The sequence below is a fragment of the Oculina patagonica genome, chromosome 2 (assembly GCF_052425735.1).
Source record: "Oculina patagonica isolate OP01 chromosome 2, crgOcupat, whole genome shotgun sequence".
NCBI lineage: Eukaryota > Metazoa > Cnidaria > Anthozoa > Scleractinia > Oculinidae > Oculina > Oculina patagonica.
Genome location: NC_135759.1, coordinates 6,130,967 through 6,149,824, shown reverse-complemented (window position 1 = coordinate 6,149,824; position 18,858 = coordinate 6,130,967). Strand labels below are relative to the sequence as shown.

The window sequence follows — 18,858 nt, the reverse complement described above, 5'->3', positions numbered from 1 at the left end:
AAGTGCTGCTTTATTGTCAAAAGGGTCTAAACAATAAAACTACGGGAACTCACCACTCAAAATCCTCAATTTCACAAGTGCAGGTAGAAATGTTGATTTCTCTCTCATACTCATCACCATTAAAACAGCAATCTCCTGCCTTACGGCGTTCAAATACTATGTGCTGACCCAACAAACACTCCCCATCAACACGCTGAAAGAAAGCCCAGTAAATACTGTGTTATATACATTTAAAATATATAACAAATTTCTTATGACTTTTTGTTCTTTAATTTTCCTAAGGAATAATACTGATCCGAAATACAGTCATGTAATAATAGCTAAGAGCTAGCCACCAACAAAGTTCATCCACTGTAAATGGTTATTAATGGTCCTACATATTTTTTTCTAGGTTAATTCCAGCACTTGTGCATTAAGTCATGTTCAGAATCCCTGGTCAAGGTATAAGTTGTTCTAATGCTCAGTTGAGCTAGAAAACCAATAAAATAGATAAAAGGGAATATATCTAGTTTTGAGCCTAGTGAGTTATCAAGCCACAGCTTATTTCAGTTTCCACAGCTTTAAAGGGGCTAGGCATATTTCTACTCCACTCTAAATGGAAGGCTGGTACGTGACAATGTTACCCCAAGCGTTAGATTTACCAGTACCCCACACAGCGGTCAAACGCAGCGCGCGTGCGCAGTTCTGTGTAATTGCCGCCAAAATTTTCCATACAAAGTCTTAAATTTTCCGTAAACTTTTGCTTTAAAGCCAAAAGTTAACGCCGTCGCTGGAAAGTTAAGGTTTATACGCCGCTTATGGATTGGAAATTTGATAATTCATCTCCACTGAGTGTCCCAGCTTGAACTGTTCTTTCACCGTACTATTTCTTTAACAATTTCTTGCAAAAGTCTGCCCACTTTCGAGTCAAAAGTTCGAGGCGGCAAAGACCGGATGTGACGTCAATTTTTGCGTTTGACCGCTGTGTGCCAGTACCCATATACATGTATGCACCAGGATGGGGAGAGGAACTGCAAGTGTCGTGCGATAGAACACAATCCAGTGACCCCGGCCAAGGCTCGAACCCAGACAGCTTAATTGCAGAGCTGCAAAACAAATTTTTCACTTGAAAGGACATATTTTGGGCTTGGTAAATAAGGGTGGGGGGGGGGGGGGGGGGGGGAGAAAAAAGAAAAAAAAAAAAAAAAAAGAGGGGGGAAAAAAAATAATTATAAAAAAAAAAAAAAAAAAAATTTCTCCTTAAAGAGGGGGGGGGGGGTATAGGGGGGGGGGGGGGGGGTTATAAAAAAATTTTTTTTTTTTTTGCAGGATGGGGGGCCAAAAAAGGGGGGGGTAAAAAAGGGGGGGGGGGCTTATAACCGGAATTTTACGGTATGTCCTACTAAGACACCATCTTGGTCAGACAAAAGAAAATTGTGGTCGGATAGATTTTGTTCATCGTTGCCAAAAAATGATTTACGATCAAAAAATTGTCCGGACATCATGTCCGAGCTGTGACACTTGGGATGTTGTCGGACATGAGCAAATTTTGGTCGGTCAGTGTCCAATGACCGACTGCTAGTTGCAGATCTGCACTCGGAAGTCCAGAATGCCAACCATTAGGGCATCACACCTCTAGGTTGTGCAGCACCCTAATGGTTACCGGGAAATAGCAGAAGTGCTTACTGACCTCATCATTGGGTGACCAGTAGGTGTAGTTGTCTGGCAGGCATTTCTGGTCCAGAACTGAAGTGAAGTTGAGTTTTACTGAGAGCCACTGAAATGACTGACTTGCATATTGACCAAACACGCTGGTGAGAAAACAAAGTTATTATTAATTTTTGTAGCGTTTTTGGTAAATGAGTTTCATTGAAAGTTCTACTTTAACACCATATCATCCCGCCAAGTGCTCACGACCCTGATAAAACAATATCATTTGTGTCTTGACAAATTAAACCAATTTTATGTTGTGCTAGCGATGCTTTTGGCACTGAAATGTGGGGCAGGCCCCCCATTTCAGCCCCCCCCCCACATTTCATCTCCCTCTGCCCCCTTGCTCTGCCGCCTATGCCCCTAGCCCTATGCCCCCCCAATTATATCAACATCTAAAATTTATTTAATCTCGAATTTCAGAGTAGCTTGACAAGCTAACTTTCCGAGAACAAATATTGACAAAAAAATAGAACTACTAATTTCAATACTATCAACCCATCGTGGGTTAATAATATAAAATTGGATAGAGAATTACTTCATTCAAGGGCTGCTATACTGGAGATTCCATGATGGTTGGTTTTAGGAACAAAAGACATTCAATCCAGTTACCAACTGAATTTGAACATGTTACAATGTACATATGAATATGAATGCTAAATTTAAAACAACTGCCTTTCTTACTTGAATATCAGTGTTGTTTCTCCTGGTTCAGTTACCATGCCATAAACATAGACTGGTTTACTTCCTAATGTTACATTTGACCAAGCTTTTCCTTCAGTGCAACTGTACCTACAATGACAACAATACAGTAACACTCAGAAATAACCAGTAAATATATCAGTAAATTTGAGTTATTGTTTTGAGCCCTCAAAAAATATGTTTAACATTTACACATGGAAAGATCAGGATAAGTCCCAAGAAAGTGCTTAATATTCATTTAAATATACCCTTTAGCGGGCAAAAAGAACTTAGAAGAATGATGCTTTTAGGAGCACCATGTTCAAACAGACTAAATACAGTGATTATACGGGAGTGAGCCACCAGAACTAACATTTTTGTGGGGTAAAAAAATTGAGAAACATATTCAGTTGCACAGCATGTAGACACTGCAGGGTTCGTACACTTTTTCAGGCCAAAAAATTCAAGGACTTTTCAAGGACCTTTCAGGACCCTTCTTGGAAATTTCAAGGACTTTTTTCATGAAATTTACCCCAAATCAATGATTTCCGGTCTGTTATGCCGTTGATGTGCTTGCTGAAGAACTAAAAAATCGCTTATTCTGGCGGTCTTCTCATTGCCTTGAAGCCATTTGACATTCAATAAAAAAAATCAAGGACTTTCAAGGACCGAAAACCAATTTCAAGTATTTTCAAGGCCTTGAAATCGAACTCCTGAAATTCAAGGGTTTTCAAGACGCATACGAACGCTAAAAGACCGGGCTAAGTCCCAGAAAGTGCTAACTTTTCATTTAAATATACCCTTTAGCGGGCAAAAGGAACTCAGAAGAATGATGCTTTTAGAAGCAACATGTTCAAACAGACTAAATACAGTGATTATACGGGAGTCAGTGAGCCACCAGAACTAACATTTTTGTCAGCATGTAGACACTGTTACACAAAAGGATACAAGAAGACGTCCTACTTTTTATATAAATTTATAAACTAAAGAGTAGTACACGGGGATAACAACGGCCTTACCACACTTTATCGGTATCACGACGCATTGGTACTGCTGCAAGGATTCCGCCATGGTCTCCAATTACAAAATCATGAAAGCTGTGAAACTCCTGAAAAAATATATTGCACTGAGATTAGTAAGCACATCACTGACCATGCAAACAGGTTTTTGCTCAAAAGGTTCATTCACTATCCAAAACAAAATAGCTTGCAGTGCTAAACTAGCAAGAAAATAAAGACAAAGCAGGATGCAGTTATGCCCAAATGCATTTTCGCACTGAAAAATGTTGTGACATCCCTAAATACAAATCCACCAAATGAATGACTATAATGCTGTGCGCTTTAGGATCGTTATTTTCCTTTTTTTGCTTATTACTCGTAATAACGTAATAATGTTTTCCAGCTTAATATTTTTTCACTCTTCCTGAACTGTGGTTTCCTATTCTCCTTTCCTCTTTCTATTTTCTTATCTCACTCTGCGTCAAGAACCCAAAATCCTGCTGCTCTCTTTCCCCCCTCCTTCCCCCTCTAAAAAACATGTACAGCATAAAGAATTTCCTAATATCGTAATAACGTGGTGGCAATATCACCGGTATAAAGCGGTCGTAACAGTGTAAAAAACGTAATAGCCAAAATTAAAAGCAATTGCAAGAAACCTTGTAGTAACAACCGTAATAACGTAATAACGATAATAAAGTTAAATTAAAGAAACCTTGTCGTAATAACCGTAATTATAATGTAATAACGATGTTCAACTAAATCAAATGCTGTAACAGCGTAGTAACGTAATAACTGTAATAATGTAATCTCGAAACGTAATAACAATGATCTTCTAAACAATGCGCCAGTAACAGCGTAATAACCAAAGTTAAAAGCATTTTGCAGCTATATAAAACCTTGTCGTAATAGAGATTACAGTTTGTCGCCAACCAATAAAGCCAGACTTTGATAATTATTCTCTTGAAATTTACATATCCCATTTTTAACCTTTCACGATATTGATCGTGGCACACGATGTCTTACTTATTTAGAACTCTTCCCCAAAGATAGCGGCAACTACAAAGGTCACCAAACTCAAAAAGTGACCAGTTTCCCAAAACAAAAGCCAATAAACTGATCTTGACAAAGCTATTTGCGGCTTTTATGTATAATATTCCAGTTTTTATCCTGAATGGTTGGCAGAAAAAAGACAATCTCCAGCTGGCATGAAAAGATGATACAAGTTGTACAGATTTTTAAACTCTTGAGCTAGTCAATAAGCAGTAACAATCTCACTAATACAGAACCGCTAAAAAAGATTAATATGTACATTTGTTATTACTACCTGTGGCAATTTACAAAAAGCTGAAAATCACTCACTTTGGTCCAAGTAAGTCCTCCATCATTGGAAAGAAAAACCCCAATTTTTCCCTCTCCTAGACCATTGCCTAAGTTACCTAAAAACAGTGATTTCAAAGCAGATTAAAAAAATTAATAAATGATTAATGAGGTCATTCAAACACTTGATCCTTAGTGTTATTGCTTAACTTTAGTCTGCATAAATAATATTAACCATGCCAGTCTTAACTTCAATATTGTTAAATAAATATTACATATCTCATTGGTATTACTTTATATGCCAACTAAAGAGTCCAAAAATACTAGCCTGACAAAAACATCCAGCAACCCAAGCTGTGTATGGGGAAAGAACTATCTTTGGGGCAAACTAGACAGTAGGATTTTGCCTATGATTGTTGCATGCAACACGCTTATATGCCATAACTGCAACATGAATCAAGCCATGTAAATCAACCTACAACATCCTTATGACAGACACACATGCCTGTGAGTCTTACAAATGTACGAGGCAGCGAGGCGTGCGAGGCAAGGCAGCGAAGCATGCGAGACAAGACAGCATCAGGCATGCGAGGCAGAAATCCCTACTCCAAATAAAAAGGCTAACCGCAAGCTACCTAAGCTAACTGTAGGCTAACCCGGGTGCTTTTTAGGTTAACCTTAGTGCCATTTAGGCTAACCGAAGTGCTACGTTGGCGAACCGGAATGGATCGCATGCCTCGCTGCCTCGCACTTTGTGAATCCCCCATGCCTGTAAATGGTCCTAAGTCATGTCGTGGGCCTGTTGTAAGCTTGTCACATGTGAGTACAATGTTACTCGCCCCTTTCGTTGCTTACAGTATATACCACAGTTTATGCAGGCCTAACGATTTACCATTAAAGGGGCTATGTCACGGTATATTAGTTAAATACCGGTAGGTAATTCTGTTTATTTTCGTTAATTAAGAGCTCTGAACTTTAAATTGGCAGAGCAAAAGTCATTTATTGGCACATAACAAACAACTATGATTTTCGAGCATTGTAAATGAAACTTTCATAGAAATAATTTTATTGAGATAAACTTGAAAAAAGTCGGCCCAACTTTTTTTCAACTTTACCCGAACGCAATCCGTTTTAATCTTCTCCAATTTTGCCCATCCATGCCCCTTTTTGGCCTTTCTGTGTTTCTTTTGAGTTATTCTACAGTTTTTGTTTTTTGATATTTCAGTCAATTCTATAACCAGTTGGTCAGTGCTGAAATTGCCTAAAATTGTGTGACATAGCTTCTTTAATTTAACAATATTAGACTAGCTACAAGCCCAGTTTTCCATGACTGAGAAGTGAATGACCCACAGCTGAGTTGACTTAGTAAATAATTGTTAATATATAATAAAAACAAGGGTAGGTACTGGTAGTCTTAAATTATTATTTTAGTAAGCAATCTGACTAAAAGATGGTAGTACAAAAACATACAATGTGTGATTTTTTAATCATGAATAATTTCCCTTTCAGAAGGATTTTCATTGCTTAGAAGCAAAAAGTGGGAGAACCAATCAGATTTGTGTACTTCCAGTGAAACATGCTGAGTGGTTACTGACAAATATTTTGGTGGCCCCTTTCTGGCCTTTACACTCATTTTATATTCAAACTGCCCCATCTTTAAAAAGTTCAATACCTTGAGCAACAATAATCCCTATAGCTGACTCAGAAGACATAACAGGCGGGATGTAGTAGTACCAGTGACTCACTGTCATATGGATGTGAAGAGAACAGTAGGGCTGCAGAAAGACAGCAAATAATAGAAGGACAATAATTATGTCAGAACACTGCCTCTGTCAATAGACTCCAGAGCTGTGCTCTAGCAGAGCCCGGGTGCCTCAGGCGACCTACTTCTGCCTTTGGGCTATCCTGAAAGCTTGTAAGAGCTGGGCTACCCTGCAAAAATTCTAGGAGCACAGCTTTGGACTCAAACATATCCTGATACAAAATGTGGCCACACCGAGCTGGCTCATTGGCAAGCCCAGCTGGCTTTTCTGGCTTTGGCAGCTCTAACAGTTTACCTTGTAAGTCTTTGTATTTATGTGAAATTTCAGCCAGATTTAGGTTCCTTTTCAGCCAGTCAAATTATCCTGCCAGCAGTCGGCCCTTAGCAACAACCCTGTGGCTTGGTGGCCAGTGTCCCCGTGTCTCCCAAACAGTGAACATGTGATACAGAGGTGACACAACTCACCAGATAGCAGTTTGTAGGCACGCCATTATGATCGACAGCTGGAGGCTTAAGGGGGTGCCACTCTCCTCCTTTGTTAAATGATATCAGAGATCTAAATGTTTGCGAGCCACTGAACTCATCTTCAAGGTAAACATTTGCCAGGTATGTTCCATTGAGACCCTTTACCTATAAAACAAACTTTAACAGCTGCAATATTTTCATTATTTAATAATATTAAAACTTAGAAGCAAAAAAATCTGGTTTAATCCTCAAGACATCTTGTTGTCTAGTTGTACTGTCCAGGACAAGTACACGTCTGTTAGTTTTTTCCAATGCAAGTTAGTGGAGGATCCAGACCTTCAGGTAAGTGGGGGGCCCGATAAGAGGGAGGGGGGGGGGGGGTTGCGCTCTCCAAAAAAAAATTTCTCAGCCCTTAGGGCCTTAGTTTGGCCAAAAAATAAGGTGGGGCCCCAAGCACCTCCCCTAGATCCACTACTGCAAGTAGCTTTTAACGTTCACTTGTCAAATGGGCAAGGATTCAAAACAAACCAAGCACTTCGGCAAGCACATAACTGCAAGAGTTGTTTGTCCCAAGGACAAGAACTCCTGAAATTCCTGAAATAAATATTGTGCTAATTCTCAGGATTGAAAAAAGTAACTCAATCATATCAAAATCCTACTGAAAGCAAATTCAGAAATCTTTAGTTGATGGTCAGTGCTTAAAACCAATTCAGTTTGATTCAGTTTTAACACTTAACTTCTTTACCATGCATGGAAACAGAATTTATAAACAAAAAAATAGTCATGCTAGCTAAGGGAAACCTCAGACACTTTCCAGATGCATTATGACCAGTTTTAAGCAAGAAAAAATATTTAATGGGCTTAAAGTATTATAATTACCCTGTAAATATCAACCAATGTCGTGTTCTGTCCCCAAACTTCACGCCTGGTGCCCAGGATATTCAACAACGAAAGGGAATATTTAACTCCCGTCACATCAGACACATATAAGTTGTAATAAGCTTTGTCATCTTTTTCGTGTCTCACGACCACCATCATTTCATTCTCACTTGCATCAACAACCCTGTAGGCCTACAAAGTCATAAAACAGATCAACTTTTGTTAACAATGTACACTAACGCTTTGAAACGGTAAGTGTTGCCAGAAAAATGGCTGAAGCACTCTGTAAAACTGCAATTTGTTGACAATTTGTTAAACAGGTGAAGTCAGTATTCAGTCCTTGTGGCCCATCAGGCCAGAGCTTATACCTGTTTCTGTAGCATTAAGTCACTAGATCGAAGTAATTTTCTCCCCCATCCCCCAGCCCCGAGTTTAGTTACCCCCACCATTAAATTTCCCAATACCCATTCTCATTTCAACACAAAAAAACATGCAGGATGGGAGAAAATATTGAAATCCACTTGACCAATGGTTTAGTAAATTTCAGTTTTACATGTAACTTGCCCCCACGTCTAGAATATTTCTTACCCTGTTGGAATGCAAACAAAGTATGCTTGAATTTTAATTAATCCATGCTTTCAACTCATTGTTTTGTTCATCTTGCAGTCTTACAAGTCATTTATAAAATACATGAAGTAATACAGTAAAGTGAACATAATTTTACATTAATATTAAGTTATCATGTGTCATCCTTGACAATTGTCAAGGAAGGTATGGTATCACTGGTGTCTGTTTTAACTGGGACCTTCCACTGTACTTCATGGGACTGGGGTGGTGGTCCAGTGGTTAGTGCGCTGGACTCCAGATCAAGCAGTCTAGGATCACGCACTGGTCGGGGTGATTGTGTTGTGTTCATAGGCAAGACACTTTACTCTCATAGTGCCTCTCTCCACCCAGGTGTACAAATAGAAACCAGCAAATACAATGCTGGGGGAAACCCCCATTCAGGGAGGCTTACAAATACTTCTAGTCACTACATGCTACATTGTAAATTATTGTACAGAAACTAAGATATAAGCCCAGGCCTGATGGGCCACGACCTATAGGCTTGTACAGAGGCTTATTATCCTTTACCCTTACTGTACTTCAATCTATCCCGTACTGTACCCAAAGACAACAAAGTGACCCTAACCAGGGCTCAAACCTGGGTCACTCGATTAAGAATCCGCCACAGTAACCATTTATCCCTCACACCTCTCAATATGCTGAAAAGCAAAACAATACTGCAGCTACAGTACACATTATCCTACTCAATCAGTTTGCAGAATGTAAGATTTAAGCCAACTCTGAGCTTACACCTTGTAAACTTAAGGCAGATTTACATGGCAGAGAATTTTTGGCATGGCTCCGATAAAATTGGTATACATACCTTGAGTAGTGTACGCGATTTAGCCTTAGTGCGCAATTTACCCATGGTGAACCAATTTTTTGGGGTACGTGTACCATTTTTACCCGAGCCATGCCAAATTTTTTCTGTCGTATAAACGGGTCTTTAGTATCAGGTCATTTTGCAGAATAATTGATGAATTTCTGTAGTTACCTTTTCTTCGACATCAAGAGGGAACTGTGCAAGTTGAAAGAAGTTTGTGTTTGTGTCACTTGAGTCTGAGCCATTTTGGTAGAACACATGTAGCCCCTTGAGCTGCAAATCTTTCTGCAATATTAAAAGATTTGTTTACAACATGAAATCCTGACAACTTAAAATAACCCCCCTAAAATTTAAATTTTAGCTCCCCTATTTTAGCTGTTGTTGCTTGTGTTAATTAAGGTACCACTAAACACCCACAGATAAGCCGCACCCTGAATTTAGCAACTCAAATTTTGGAAAAAAGTATGTTTTCAAATTAACGCGACTTAAATTATACGTGAATTAAAGAAAAAATTACCTCCCAATAAAGGAAATTAACGCAAAAGAGGGGGTAACATTTTAAAATGAAGGAAATCAACGCGACATACACAACAGGAACAAGTTTATTTCAACTCTTGTAGGCGTATAATCTAACTTAAACAAAACAATGTTCATGGTACTTTCTCCACTTTGAGCATTCCTCGTAGTATCAATGATAGTGGCAGATAAAATCATGCTTTTTCCTTGGAGTCAAGAACGTCTGGACTATAAATTGGGGCCAAAATAATGGAAATTAGCGTCATGGAAATTAACGATCCACTTAATTAACGATGCAGAAATTAACATTAACAAAAATTAACAAGACTTAAATTAACGTGAATGTTTGAAATTCACGTTAATTTCATGATGCGTTAATTTCCTATAAAAAGGTGGATATCAAGACATCTAAATTTAGGTCCTACACTGCACAAACCTGGACAAACACATATTTGCCTGCCACGTCCAAAGTATTTGACATGAAATGTCCCAAAGATTTGTCAAATATGTGCACGCATGCTGAGCCAGAGCTACAGGGTAACTTAGCATGTCTTAACTCTGAGGTATCTGTTGAAAATAAAGTGCAAAGAAATTCGATGGTAAGTAAGAAAACTCTGTTCGCTTGCCAGAAGGAAGCTTTCATTAGGGGTACAGACTACAAACCTGCCTCGTTCAGTCTTTCAGTGCATTCTGCACTAAAAAGTAACCTAAAATTAACCCTAAAGATAACGATAACAGAGCCAGTGAAGACGGCAGTTTTCCCTGCCCAAACCTAAGTTTGCCTTGTTTTGGCTAGTGAAATCAAAGCTGTCAATAGGCTAGCTAGCAAATACTTCATATATTTCAAATACTTCTGGATACTTCAATGTAATTTATCTACTCTCAATAAGACATAACCCACTGACCATCTATTAGGTACCGGTAATCGCCCAATCTGATTGGCTACATACACAGGTGCCGTCTATTGATTGGTGGAGGGTTATTGGAGCACAAGCTCAGTTTTTCGCCAAATTTTGTCAATCAAAACCTACAATAAATCAATTCTAGCGATATTCTGTGCTTAATGGATCGGTCAGTGGGCTATGCTATTTAAAACAAGACGGCTCGCTCTTGGATTCTAGAGCTTGCTGTCTAATTGCTAATAATTAACACTTTCATAGATTGCTAAACTTTGTTTAAAGTGCCCAGGTTAAAATGGTTGTACTTTGTAATAGTTTTTTTCCATATTTTATCTAGCTTTGTTTATTCACTGGTTTCCTTGGTTATAGTTACTGGTATTTACTAGTATAAATATAACTGACTTTAGTAAAAACTCGTTAAGAAGACACAGATTGATTTGCATTTACTCACAAATACTATAATTTCTTTCATGAAGAGCTGCAATAATATTATAACAAATTTTTTTTAAGCATGTCTAGATTAAAAGTAAAAGAAATACTCAAAACTATTTTTAATGTACATGTTCAACAATTTTTTACTGATAGTTAGTTCAAAAAAATATGATAAGCAAATTTTCCATACTATGGATCGTGACTATACAAAACATTTATTATAATTAAATTAAATAATTATAGTAAGCTTTACTGTAACAACTTTGGGTCTTTGTTTTTCTTTGGATCAGCGTTGGAAATCTCCAGAAGACTTTGTGTCTACTTTAGAGATCTTTGGGAATACCCTCCTAGCATGACAACTTCTTTTAAACCCTCCAATTTATTTTTTACCTTAGCAGACATTTGGCCACCGACTGCTCAAGCTTTCGAATCAAAATTTATCATTATCAGGGGTAATCCTTCATCCAAGGTTAGTCGACGCTCCAATTCAGTCGCCAGCAATGGCTCCATGGGAATAAATGGTCTAACTAGCGATATAGTATAATGACCCTATGCTCCACCGGGAATAAAGGGTCTAAATCAGTCAGCATAAAACTCTGCAAGCAAATCCTAGGCAACTTTGTGAAAGCTCACAACTCTTCAACAAGACAAACAGGGGTGAATTAGCTAACTGGGGGAAGTATAGTGGAACGGTGAGAATATAATAGCCTAACCAACAAGCAAAAGCTAGCTGCATCACCGGTTTGAAGCTAACCGCAAGCAAACTAGTGACATTCCGTCATTCTAGCCATTCCGCTGAATAGGGTCACACCAATACAACAGCAAGAAGGTAGAATAAAACATGCAGGCACTGTCAGTACTCTCCTGACTGAGCCTTCTGGATATACATGTACAGGTTGTAGCAATTGATTCTGGCTTAAAAATGTCTAGCTGAGCTAAAAAGAATTAAAATAAAAAAAAAAAAAAAAATAACTAAAAAAAAAATCCCGACGTTCGGAAAGCTGCCTTCTTCAGGGGGACAAAACTATTCTTTTATTCTATAATAAAAGCTCTCAGTTGGGAATTGAAGGTACATGATTGTACAGTACATACAGGTAAATGCATTGATTGGAAGTCATTACTTCACTTACATTTTACACCAGTCTGCACTTCTAAGAAGACTTCTGAGCTCCATCCCTTAACTTTACTAGATCCCCTACAAAACAGAATGGTAAATAATTTATTTTTTTTTTTTTTTTCCCGTGGCTCCCGCGCCCCCATGCAATAAAAAAAAAGACTCATATCATTCGTTGGACATGACGTTGAATGGAATTTTTAGAAGCATCTACATTTAATATGTTGGTAAAAAGTCCATAAGGATATCACACCAACGTCTAGAACAATTGGTAAAGCCATAAACTTAAACAACTTCTGGCCTTAATTTTTCCTTGAGTTGAATTTATCAAACCATATAATTTATTTCTTTAAATTTGTGTCAGATTCTGACACAATTAAAATTGGTATTAAAAAGATTTAGTTCATTATTCAAAATAAATTTTAACCACAACATATCATGCACATAATTATCACTTCAGAGATACCAGTAACTAAAGGCTGTAATAAAATATTACATTTCAAATAATACTTCTTTATCTCACCAAAAATGTCTCAGGACTTTGTCTGCAAGAAGGGGCCACCTTTTACCACCATCAGTTGAATAGTAAACCTGAAAAACACAATTCAGAGTTTATAAGTTGTTCTTTGTATTTGGCATACCATTCCATAACTGTTATGTTGTTTCTTTATTACTGTTTCATAAATTGAATTCTTCTGAAACTCATTAATTTTAAACTTCATCCAGTTAAAACAAAGAAAATTATTACTGTGAAGGAGCTTTTGATATCCGGTCTTAATAAGCATAGCAGCTATAGAGTTGAATCCTGATAACTCGAACTTACAAGGAATTTAAAAAAGGTTTGAATTATCAGGGGTCAAGTTAGTGAGGGTAAAATTAGTAAGGAAATAACCTGAAGGGGAATCGAGTTAGGGTTTGAGTTATTGAGGGTTTGAGTTGTCTGGATTCAACTGTATTTTACAAATTAATTTCTCGGAGAGGCAAATTTTGATTTCAGTTAAAGGAAGTTTGAGGACATCAGATCCCACTGTAATTTAAGGAACATAAATTTAGAAAATGAACATTGGGAGTGAAGATTGAGTAATACAATATTTTCACAAACCTTTTTAGCATCCTGATCATGAGCGACAATAAGACTGTCTGATACTGGATTACAAGAAATCACATGTGGAGAGAATGTCAAAGGACTTGAACTAAAATGTTCTCCCTCGTCCTCTGAGATGTACAGGATAGGTTTTGGCTTCAGGATACTGACGATAACCTTGCACACAATGGAGAAAAACAATATTACAAAACAGTAAACTTAAAATTTACATTTGGCTACATAGCTAGGTGCAGTGGTCTTATGGTTAGCATGCCAGACTCTGGATCGAGCAGTCTGGGTTCAGACCCTGGCCAGGGCACTGTGTTGTGTTCCCAGGGGGGGGGGGGGGTACTCCGGCTTGTAAATGACGGGGATGATTGAATGAAGGCAAAACTCAGGACCCCAAAAAATCCCAAAGTCTTCCGACATTACCAAAAAAAATCCCAGGACCAAAAACAACCCCCCAAAAAAATCCTTTGTCAAATTACCCCTAAATTGCCAGGAGGTGCAATTAACGCTCGAGTTTGATTATTCATCATACCATAAATACGCCAAGGCCGCACCAAAGCACTTTAGTTCGTTTTTTAAATACCCAAAAAAATCCCCTATTCGAATTAAGTCACCCAAAAAAATACTTGCCAAATTTTCCAACCCCAAAAAATCCCGGAATCGAAAATTTTAAACCCAAAAAAATCCTTCGATCATCCCCGTCATTTACAAGCCAGTACTTCCCCTGGTGTTGTGTTCTTAGGCAAGATACTTTACTCTCATAGTACCTCTCTCCGCCCAGGTGTATAAATGGATTCTGGCGAATTTACTGCTGGGGGGTAACTTTGCTATGTACTAGTATAGCATCCCATCAAGGTGGGAGTAGAAATACTCCTAGCCACTTACATGTAATACTACAGAAACTGGGATAAGCTCCCGCCTGATGAGCCACTTGGCTTGATTGCAGGCTTTACCTTACCTTTTACGCAGGTAAGAAGAAAGACCCCAAGCCAGCTATTGTGTCAGCAAAAACTGATAGCGTTATTAGTGACCTTATTATGGCCCAGTCTACATTACCACTCAAAAGTTACTTATCACCCTCTTGCGGGACAACACACGCATCTCACAAGAAGCTTTTCGAAACTGTAAATACAGTTGCTTGATTTTCTTGCAATTTACCGTACCCAATGTAAAACATAGAAATCGATACAAAAGCAAATAAAGTGCCTCTTTTAAAGTCCTGCAGATGAGTTGCATGGGTTGTAAGCCAATCACAAAATGCTTGTGAATTAAACTTTCAAAAAACCTTAAATTTGTTAATAAACTCTTCAAAAGCTCTGTGTTTGAACTAATTATTAACAATAAATTTGTAAATGTAAAAAAAATTGTAAGTGTTGTTTATAGCGGTCATGAATGCACTTAGCTTCGAGAAGATAGCTAGTTTGCAGGCATGCCACTGAAACAGAGGAAACAAATATTTTAAATGAACATAACAAGGTTGAAAATCCCAACTGGCAGAAGGCAGACCAGTTGGCTATATACAAAGCATGGTCAAGGATTTGAGCTCTGGACAACCGAGAAACAAATCCAGCTATTGGCAGGGACAGGTCTTGAACCCGGGGTCCTCAGGATTACAACACCCCCAGCGCGTTTAACCACTCGGCCACGCTTGCCTCCTTAAGAGCAGTAGGAAAAAAAGAGTAAGTTTAATATTAAAGTGATAAATGATCATCGCAGTGAATTTCCAATTTAAGCAATTGGAATAAAGAAGCCTGAAAAAAATTCAGGGCTTCAACGGGATTGAAGCCCTGAATTTTTTTTTTTTTTCAGGCTTCTTTATTCCAATTGCTTAAATTGGAAATTCACTGCGATGATCATTTATCACTTTCATATCCATCCGCAGTTTATATATGAATTATTTCATATACATTACATCATTTCACTCCTCTCACGGGTAAAATATGAACTCACAATTGACCTCGCTCCCAATGTGTGGCTTCAATAGCTCAGTTGGTAGAGCATCGCACCGGTATCGCGGAGGTCATGGGTTCGAATCCCGTTGAAGCCCTGAATTTTTTTCAGGCTTCTTTATTCCAATTGCTTAAATTGGAAATTCACTGCGATGATCATTTATCACTTTCATATCCATCCGCAGTTCATATATCAATTATTTCATATACATTACATCAAAGTTTAATATTGTTTAGTTCTTTTCCTCCTGCTCCTAGAGCAGCAGGAAAAGAACTAAACATTCCACTTTCTAACCTTTTTGTGATTGTTGGGACAAAAGTCCACATTGTTAATAGCCTTTGACTTGAATTTATAATCTTCGCGCTTAAAAGTGCTTCCATAATCAGTTGATCTGAAAGGAGAACAAATCATGATTTTAAATCATCATGCAAATGAGGATTTGTCTAATGGAGGTAGTAACATGTACATCTACAGTTAAATGGAGATCTGTTTGATCTTAAATCGCCAAAAGGAGGTGAAGGGATCGATGGTAGGAGGGTCTAAAACTCCATCTTCCAGTAAAACTTGTACTAACAGTACCTCAAGTTATAAAATAATCCCAGTTTTCTGCCCTTTTCTTAGCCTGTGTCGCAGACAGACAAAACTACATCAGTATATCAGGGATTGTATGACGCGGGTCCAGTGGAAGCGCAGGCTACCCCTTTCTTAGTTGGTCATGCAGAGAGAGCCCGGCCCAGGTGCCAATCCCCCCCCCCATGTACATGTACAGTAGACTACAATCCAAAAATTTACCACCACCCCCCTTCTGCCTTTAAAGTTTTCCCTACCAGGTTTCATGATAGGAGTAACTGTTCTTTATTCTCCGCTCAGTTCATTTAGTGACTTTTCTTATTTTTTATACAGAAGGTACATGACTTGTATGAATCAGGTGACACCAGGAGGATTTGTAACCAGGTCATTAGATTACCAAGTGGGAGTCATACTCATTAGGCTTCCATTACCAGATGCAAAAACCCTGAAATTTTTGGCTAGAATTCCAAACTCCAACATAAAGGCTAACTGCAGCAACGTTAGCTAACTGGCTATTACGATACAGCTATATACATGTATTTAGGCTAACCAGAATTCTGTTTACTATTAAATAGGCTAACCAGAATGCTATTTAGGCTTACTGGTGTGCTATTAATTTTAGGCTATAGTAAATGGATGCTATTTTGGCGAACCAGATTGCTGATTAGGCTAACTTGACTGTGAGCCTGAATTTCAGACATCCCTCTGTGCTCGCCTGCTGGCCAGAAGGGACGTCTTCAGGAACACATTTGGGCCTAATGCCGTCCGGTGACGTCACTACACTTTGGTTTTAATTCATGCGGAAAAGTTTCTGTCGAGGCCATGAAATTGTGAAAGAAAAAACGCTTCAATAAAGGATTACAGGGTATAAAATTGTTTTAATAGTAAACTATTGAAAACTTGAGACAAATGAATGAGATTTTAATCAACTGCAGGCTATATTCTTTTACGGAACCGATTTAATCTGAACTGATTTGCTTTATCTAGCGATCAAAATATAATATGTTACGCACCTGACAAATACAACACACTCGTGAGTACTTAAATGAATCAATTTAGACGGTTACAGAGGCATCAAGAAACGGAATTCAATACAAAATATCCTTCTTGACTGTGGGCACTGAGTTCAGAAATCACTGGCTCATCGAGGCTGCAGGACATATATAAGCGTCAAGCGGCTTTGTTGACAAAACAAGAATGCATATAAATTTGGCAAAACACTGCATGTCGAAGCGATGAATGCCGCCAACTTAAAACCTACCGATTTCCATTACTATTCTTCGTCCGTAGGTAAACTAATAAAGTAATAAACTCAAGGTAAATGACTATAAATTCATTTCTGGGAAGGTGAACTCTTTCAAACTCTTTCCAAACGTTTTCAAATTACAATCCTCGCGCGGTAAAATTCAGTCATAATTTCACATAATTATGCAAATAATTTTTAAATCAACCAATCAAAATCACTACCCGGTTTTCGGGTAGTGACGTCACCGGATGGCATTAGGCCCAAATGTGTTCAGACGTCCCTTCTGGCAAGCAGGCGAGCACAGAGGGATGTCTGAAATTCAGGCTAACTTGACTGTTATTAATTTTATTATTCACTACATGTACTGAGTGTACTACATGGTATAATATGTCATTAGGTGTCTCACTATTGTCTAACTACATGAACTGAGTGAAAAAAAAAACCAAAACAGAGTAGTCACACAGTAATCCCATTTTATGACACTATACTGTATTTAATTAAAACAATTATTCATTTTCAGAGCGAAAAAACTTACCTCCAGAAGTATGCATCTTCACAAAGGACATGCTCGCTTTCAGTTTGATTGACTTTCCCACAGGTGTATATGTAAATAACCTGAAATAAGCGGAACAGGTGAAATCAATAATTTTCTCCTATCTAAAATAACTGGTAAGATACAGTGTACATATGATGAGACCTAGCATATTGTGAATGTTTGAATAAATAAAAAAGGTCTTTAGAACTTGAGGAACTTGAAACCCCTGCCATTTTGAGATCATGTCCTCCAATACTGCTTATATAAAACATAAGTGACACTTTCAGTTTCTTGTATCCTACTGTGAGTTTAACTTGGTTTATTTATTTTTTTATTTATATTTTTGTGTCCCTTAAAAAATAAAAATATATATTATGTATGTATGTATGTATCCCTGTGTTGGTTTACCTGTATAATAGAGCTATACAGTTTACTACAATATTCTTTAAACTTGCGTTTTAAACTTGAAATCCTGCTCATAAATGAAAAAAAAAACAAGTACAGTTTTGGATAAATTCCTACCTAAAGAAAAATTTCAACTGGCAGAAAAGAGATCTAAACTCAACCATAGTTAACACCTGTTAGACTGAAAAAAGTCGATTTGGCTCCACATGAAATAATGCACGATTGTTCTGTTTGTTGTAAACCTCCTGGACTGTTTAAAAGATCCATTGGCAACGAATATAATAACAAGCGTCAATCGCAGGTAAAATATATACGCACTTATTCAAACTATATATATTGTTAGGTATTTTTTTACAAAGAGGCAAGCTAACTGTAAAAACAATAAAATATGACGAAGCAAAAAGCATGTGCAACCATTCGTATAAACTTCGATCGCAAAACAATTATAACTTACGGGGCTTTTTTTTCCTGACCAGTGTAAAAATGCCACGGTATGGTTGTCTCCTGTGAGTTCGAACTCTTCTGTTATTTTTGTACGATTATGAACACGGACGGAATCTTCCGCACTTCGCCTCGCTCTGAAATGATTCAATTCTTGTAATTCCTTGTCAAAGTGGAAGTCAGCCCCACGAAGGAAACGAAAGCCACGATCGGGACTCTCTCTTGACAACGGAATGTGTTGTATCGTGTTTTTGATGTCACTTAGATGGAACGCATTGGATAATGTGATTGTTAAAAGCGTCAAAGTTAGCAAATATCGACACAAGATGCCTCCAACCTGCCACCGAGACTCCATATTGGAGTTTTATTTTTGCAGCATTGCTTGAGAGCCGCAATGTTTATTGTCAGCGGTCTAAGGGGTTTCCATAATGAGGGAA

The 18,858-nt window shown here is 38.0% G+C and overlaps 1 protein-coding gene across 1 annotated transcript; it reads right to left on the bottom strand.

The window, feature by feature from the left end:
- Positions 1 to 29: 29 nt before the first annotated feature.
- Positions 30 to 18,799, bottom strand: LOC144642777 (VPS10 domain-containing receptor SorCS1-like). Its single transcript, XM_078501848.1, has 16 exons — positions 18,435 to 18,799; positions 17,576 to 17,655; positions 15,519 to 15,615; positions 13,284 to 13,442; positions 12,705 to 12,772; positions 12,198 to 12,262; positions 10,173 to 10,303; positions 9,392 to 9,505; positions 7,792 to 7,983; positions 6,913 to 7,077; positions 6,358 to 6,460; positions 4,728 to 4,804; positions 3,390 to 3,478; positions 2,374 to 2,481; positions 1,670 to 1,790; positions 30 to 193 (listed from the first exon to the last, which is right to left on the bottom strand). Exons 1-16 carry the CDS (start codon positions 18,774 to 18,776, stop codon positions 50 to 52), a joined length of 2,055 nt encoding a protein of 684 aa, XP_078357974.1. The 5' UTR covers positions 18,777 to 18,799; the 3' UTR covers positions 30 to 49.
- Between the last annotated feature and the right edge of the window lie 59 nt (positions 18,800 to 18,858).

Excerpts from the sequence above, each read along its gene's own strand:
- LOC144642777 (XM_078501848.1), bottom strand. The coding sequence starts at position 18,776 with ATGGAGTCTCGGTGGCAGGTTGGAGGCATCTTGTGTCGATATTTGCTA. Across the intron at positions 3,479-4,727 it reads GAGGACTTACTTGGACCAAA|GAGTTTCACAGCTTTCATGA; the intron begins GTGAGTGATTTT and ends ATATTTTTTCAG. Across the intron at positions 1,791-2,373 it reads GAAACAACACTGATATTCAA|CGTGTTTGGTCAATATGCAA; the intron begins GTAAGAAAGGCA and ends TTTTCTCACCAG.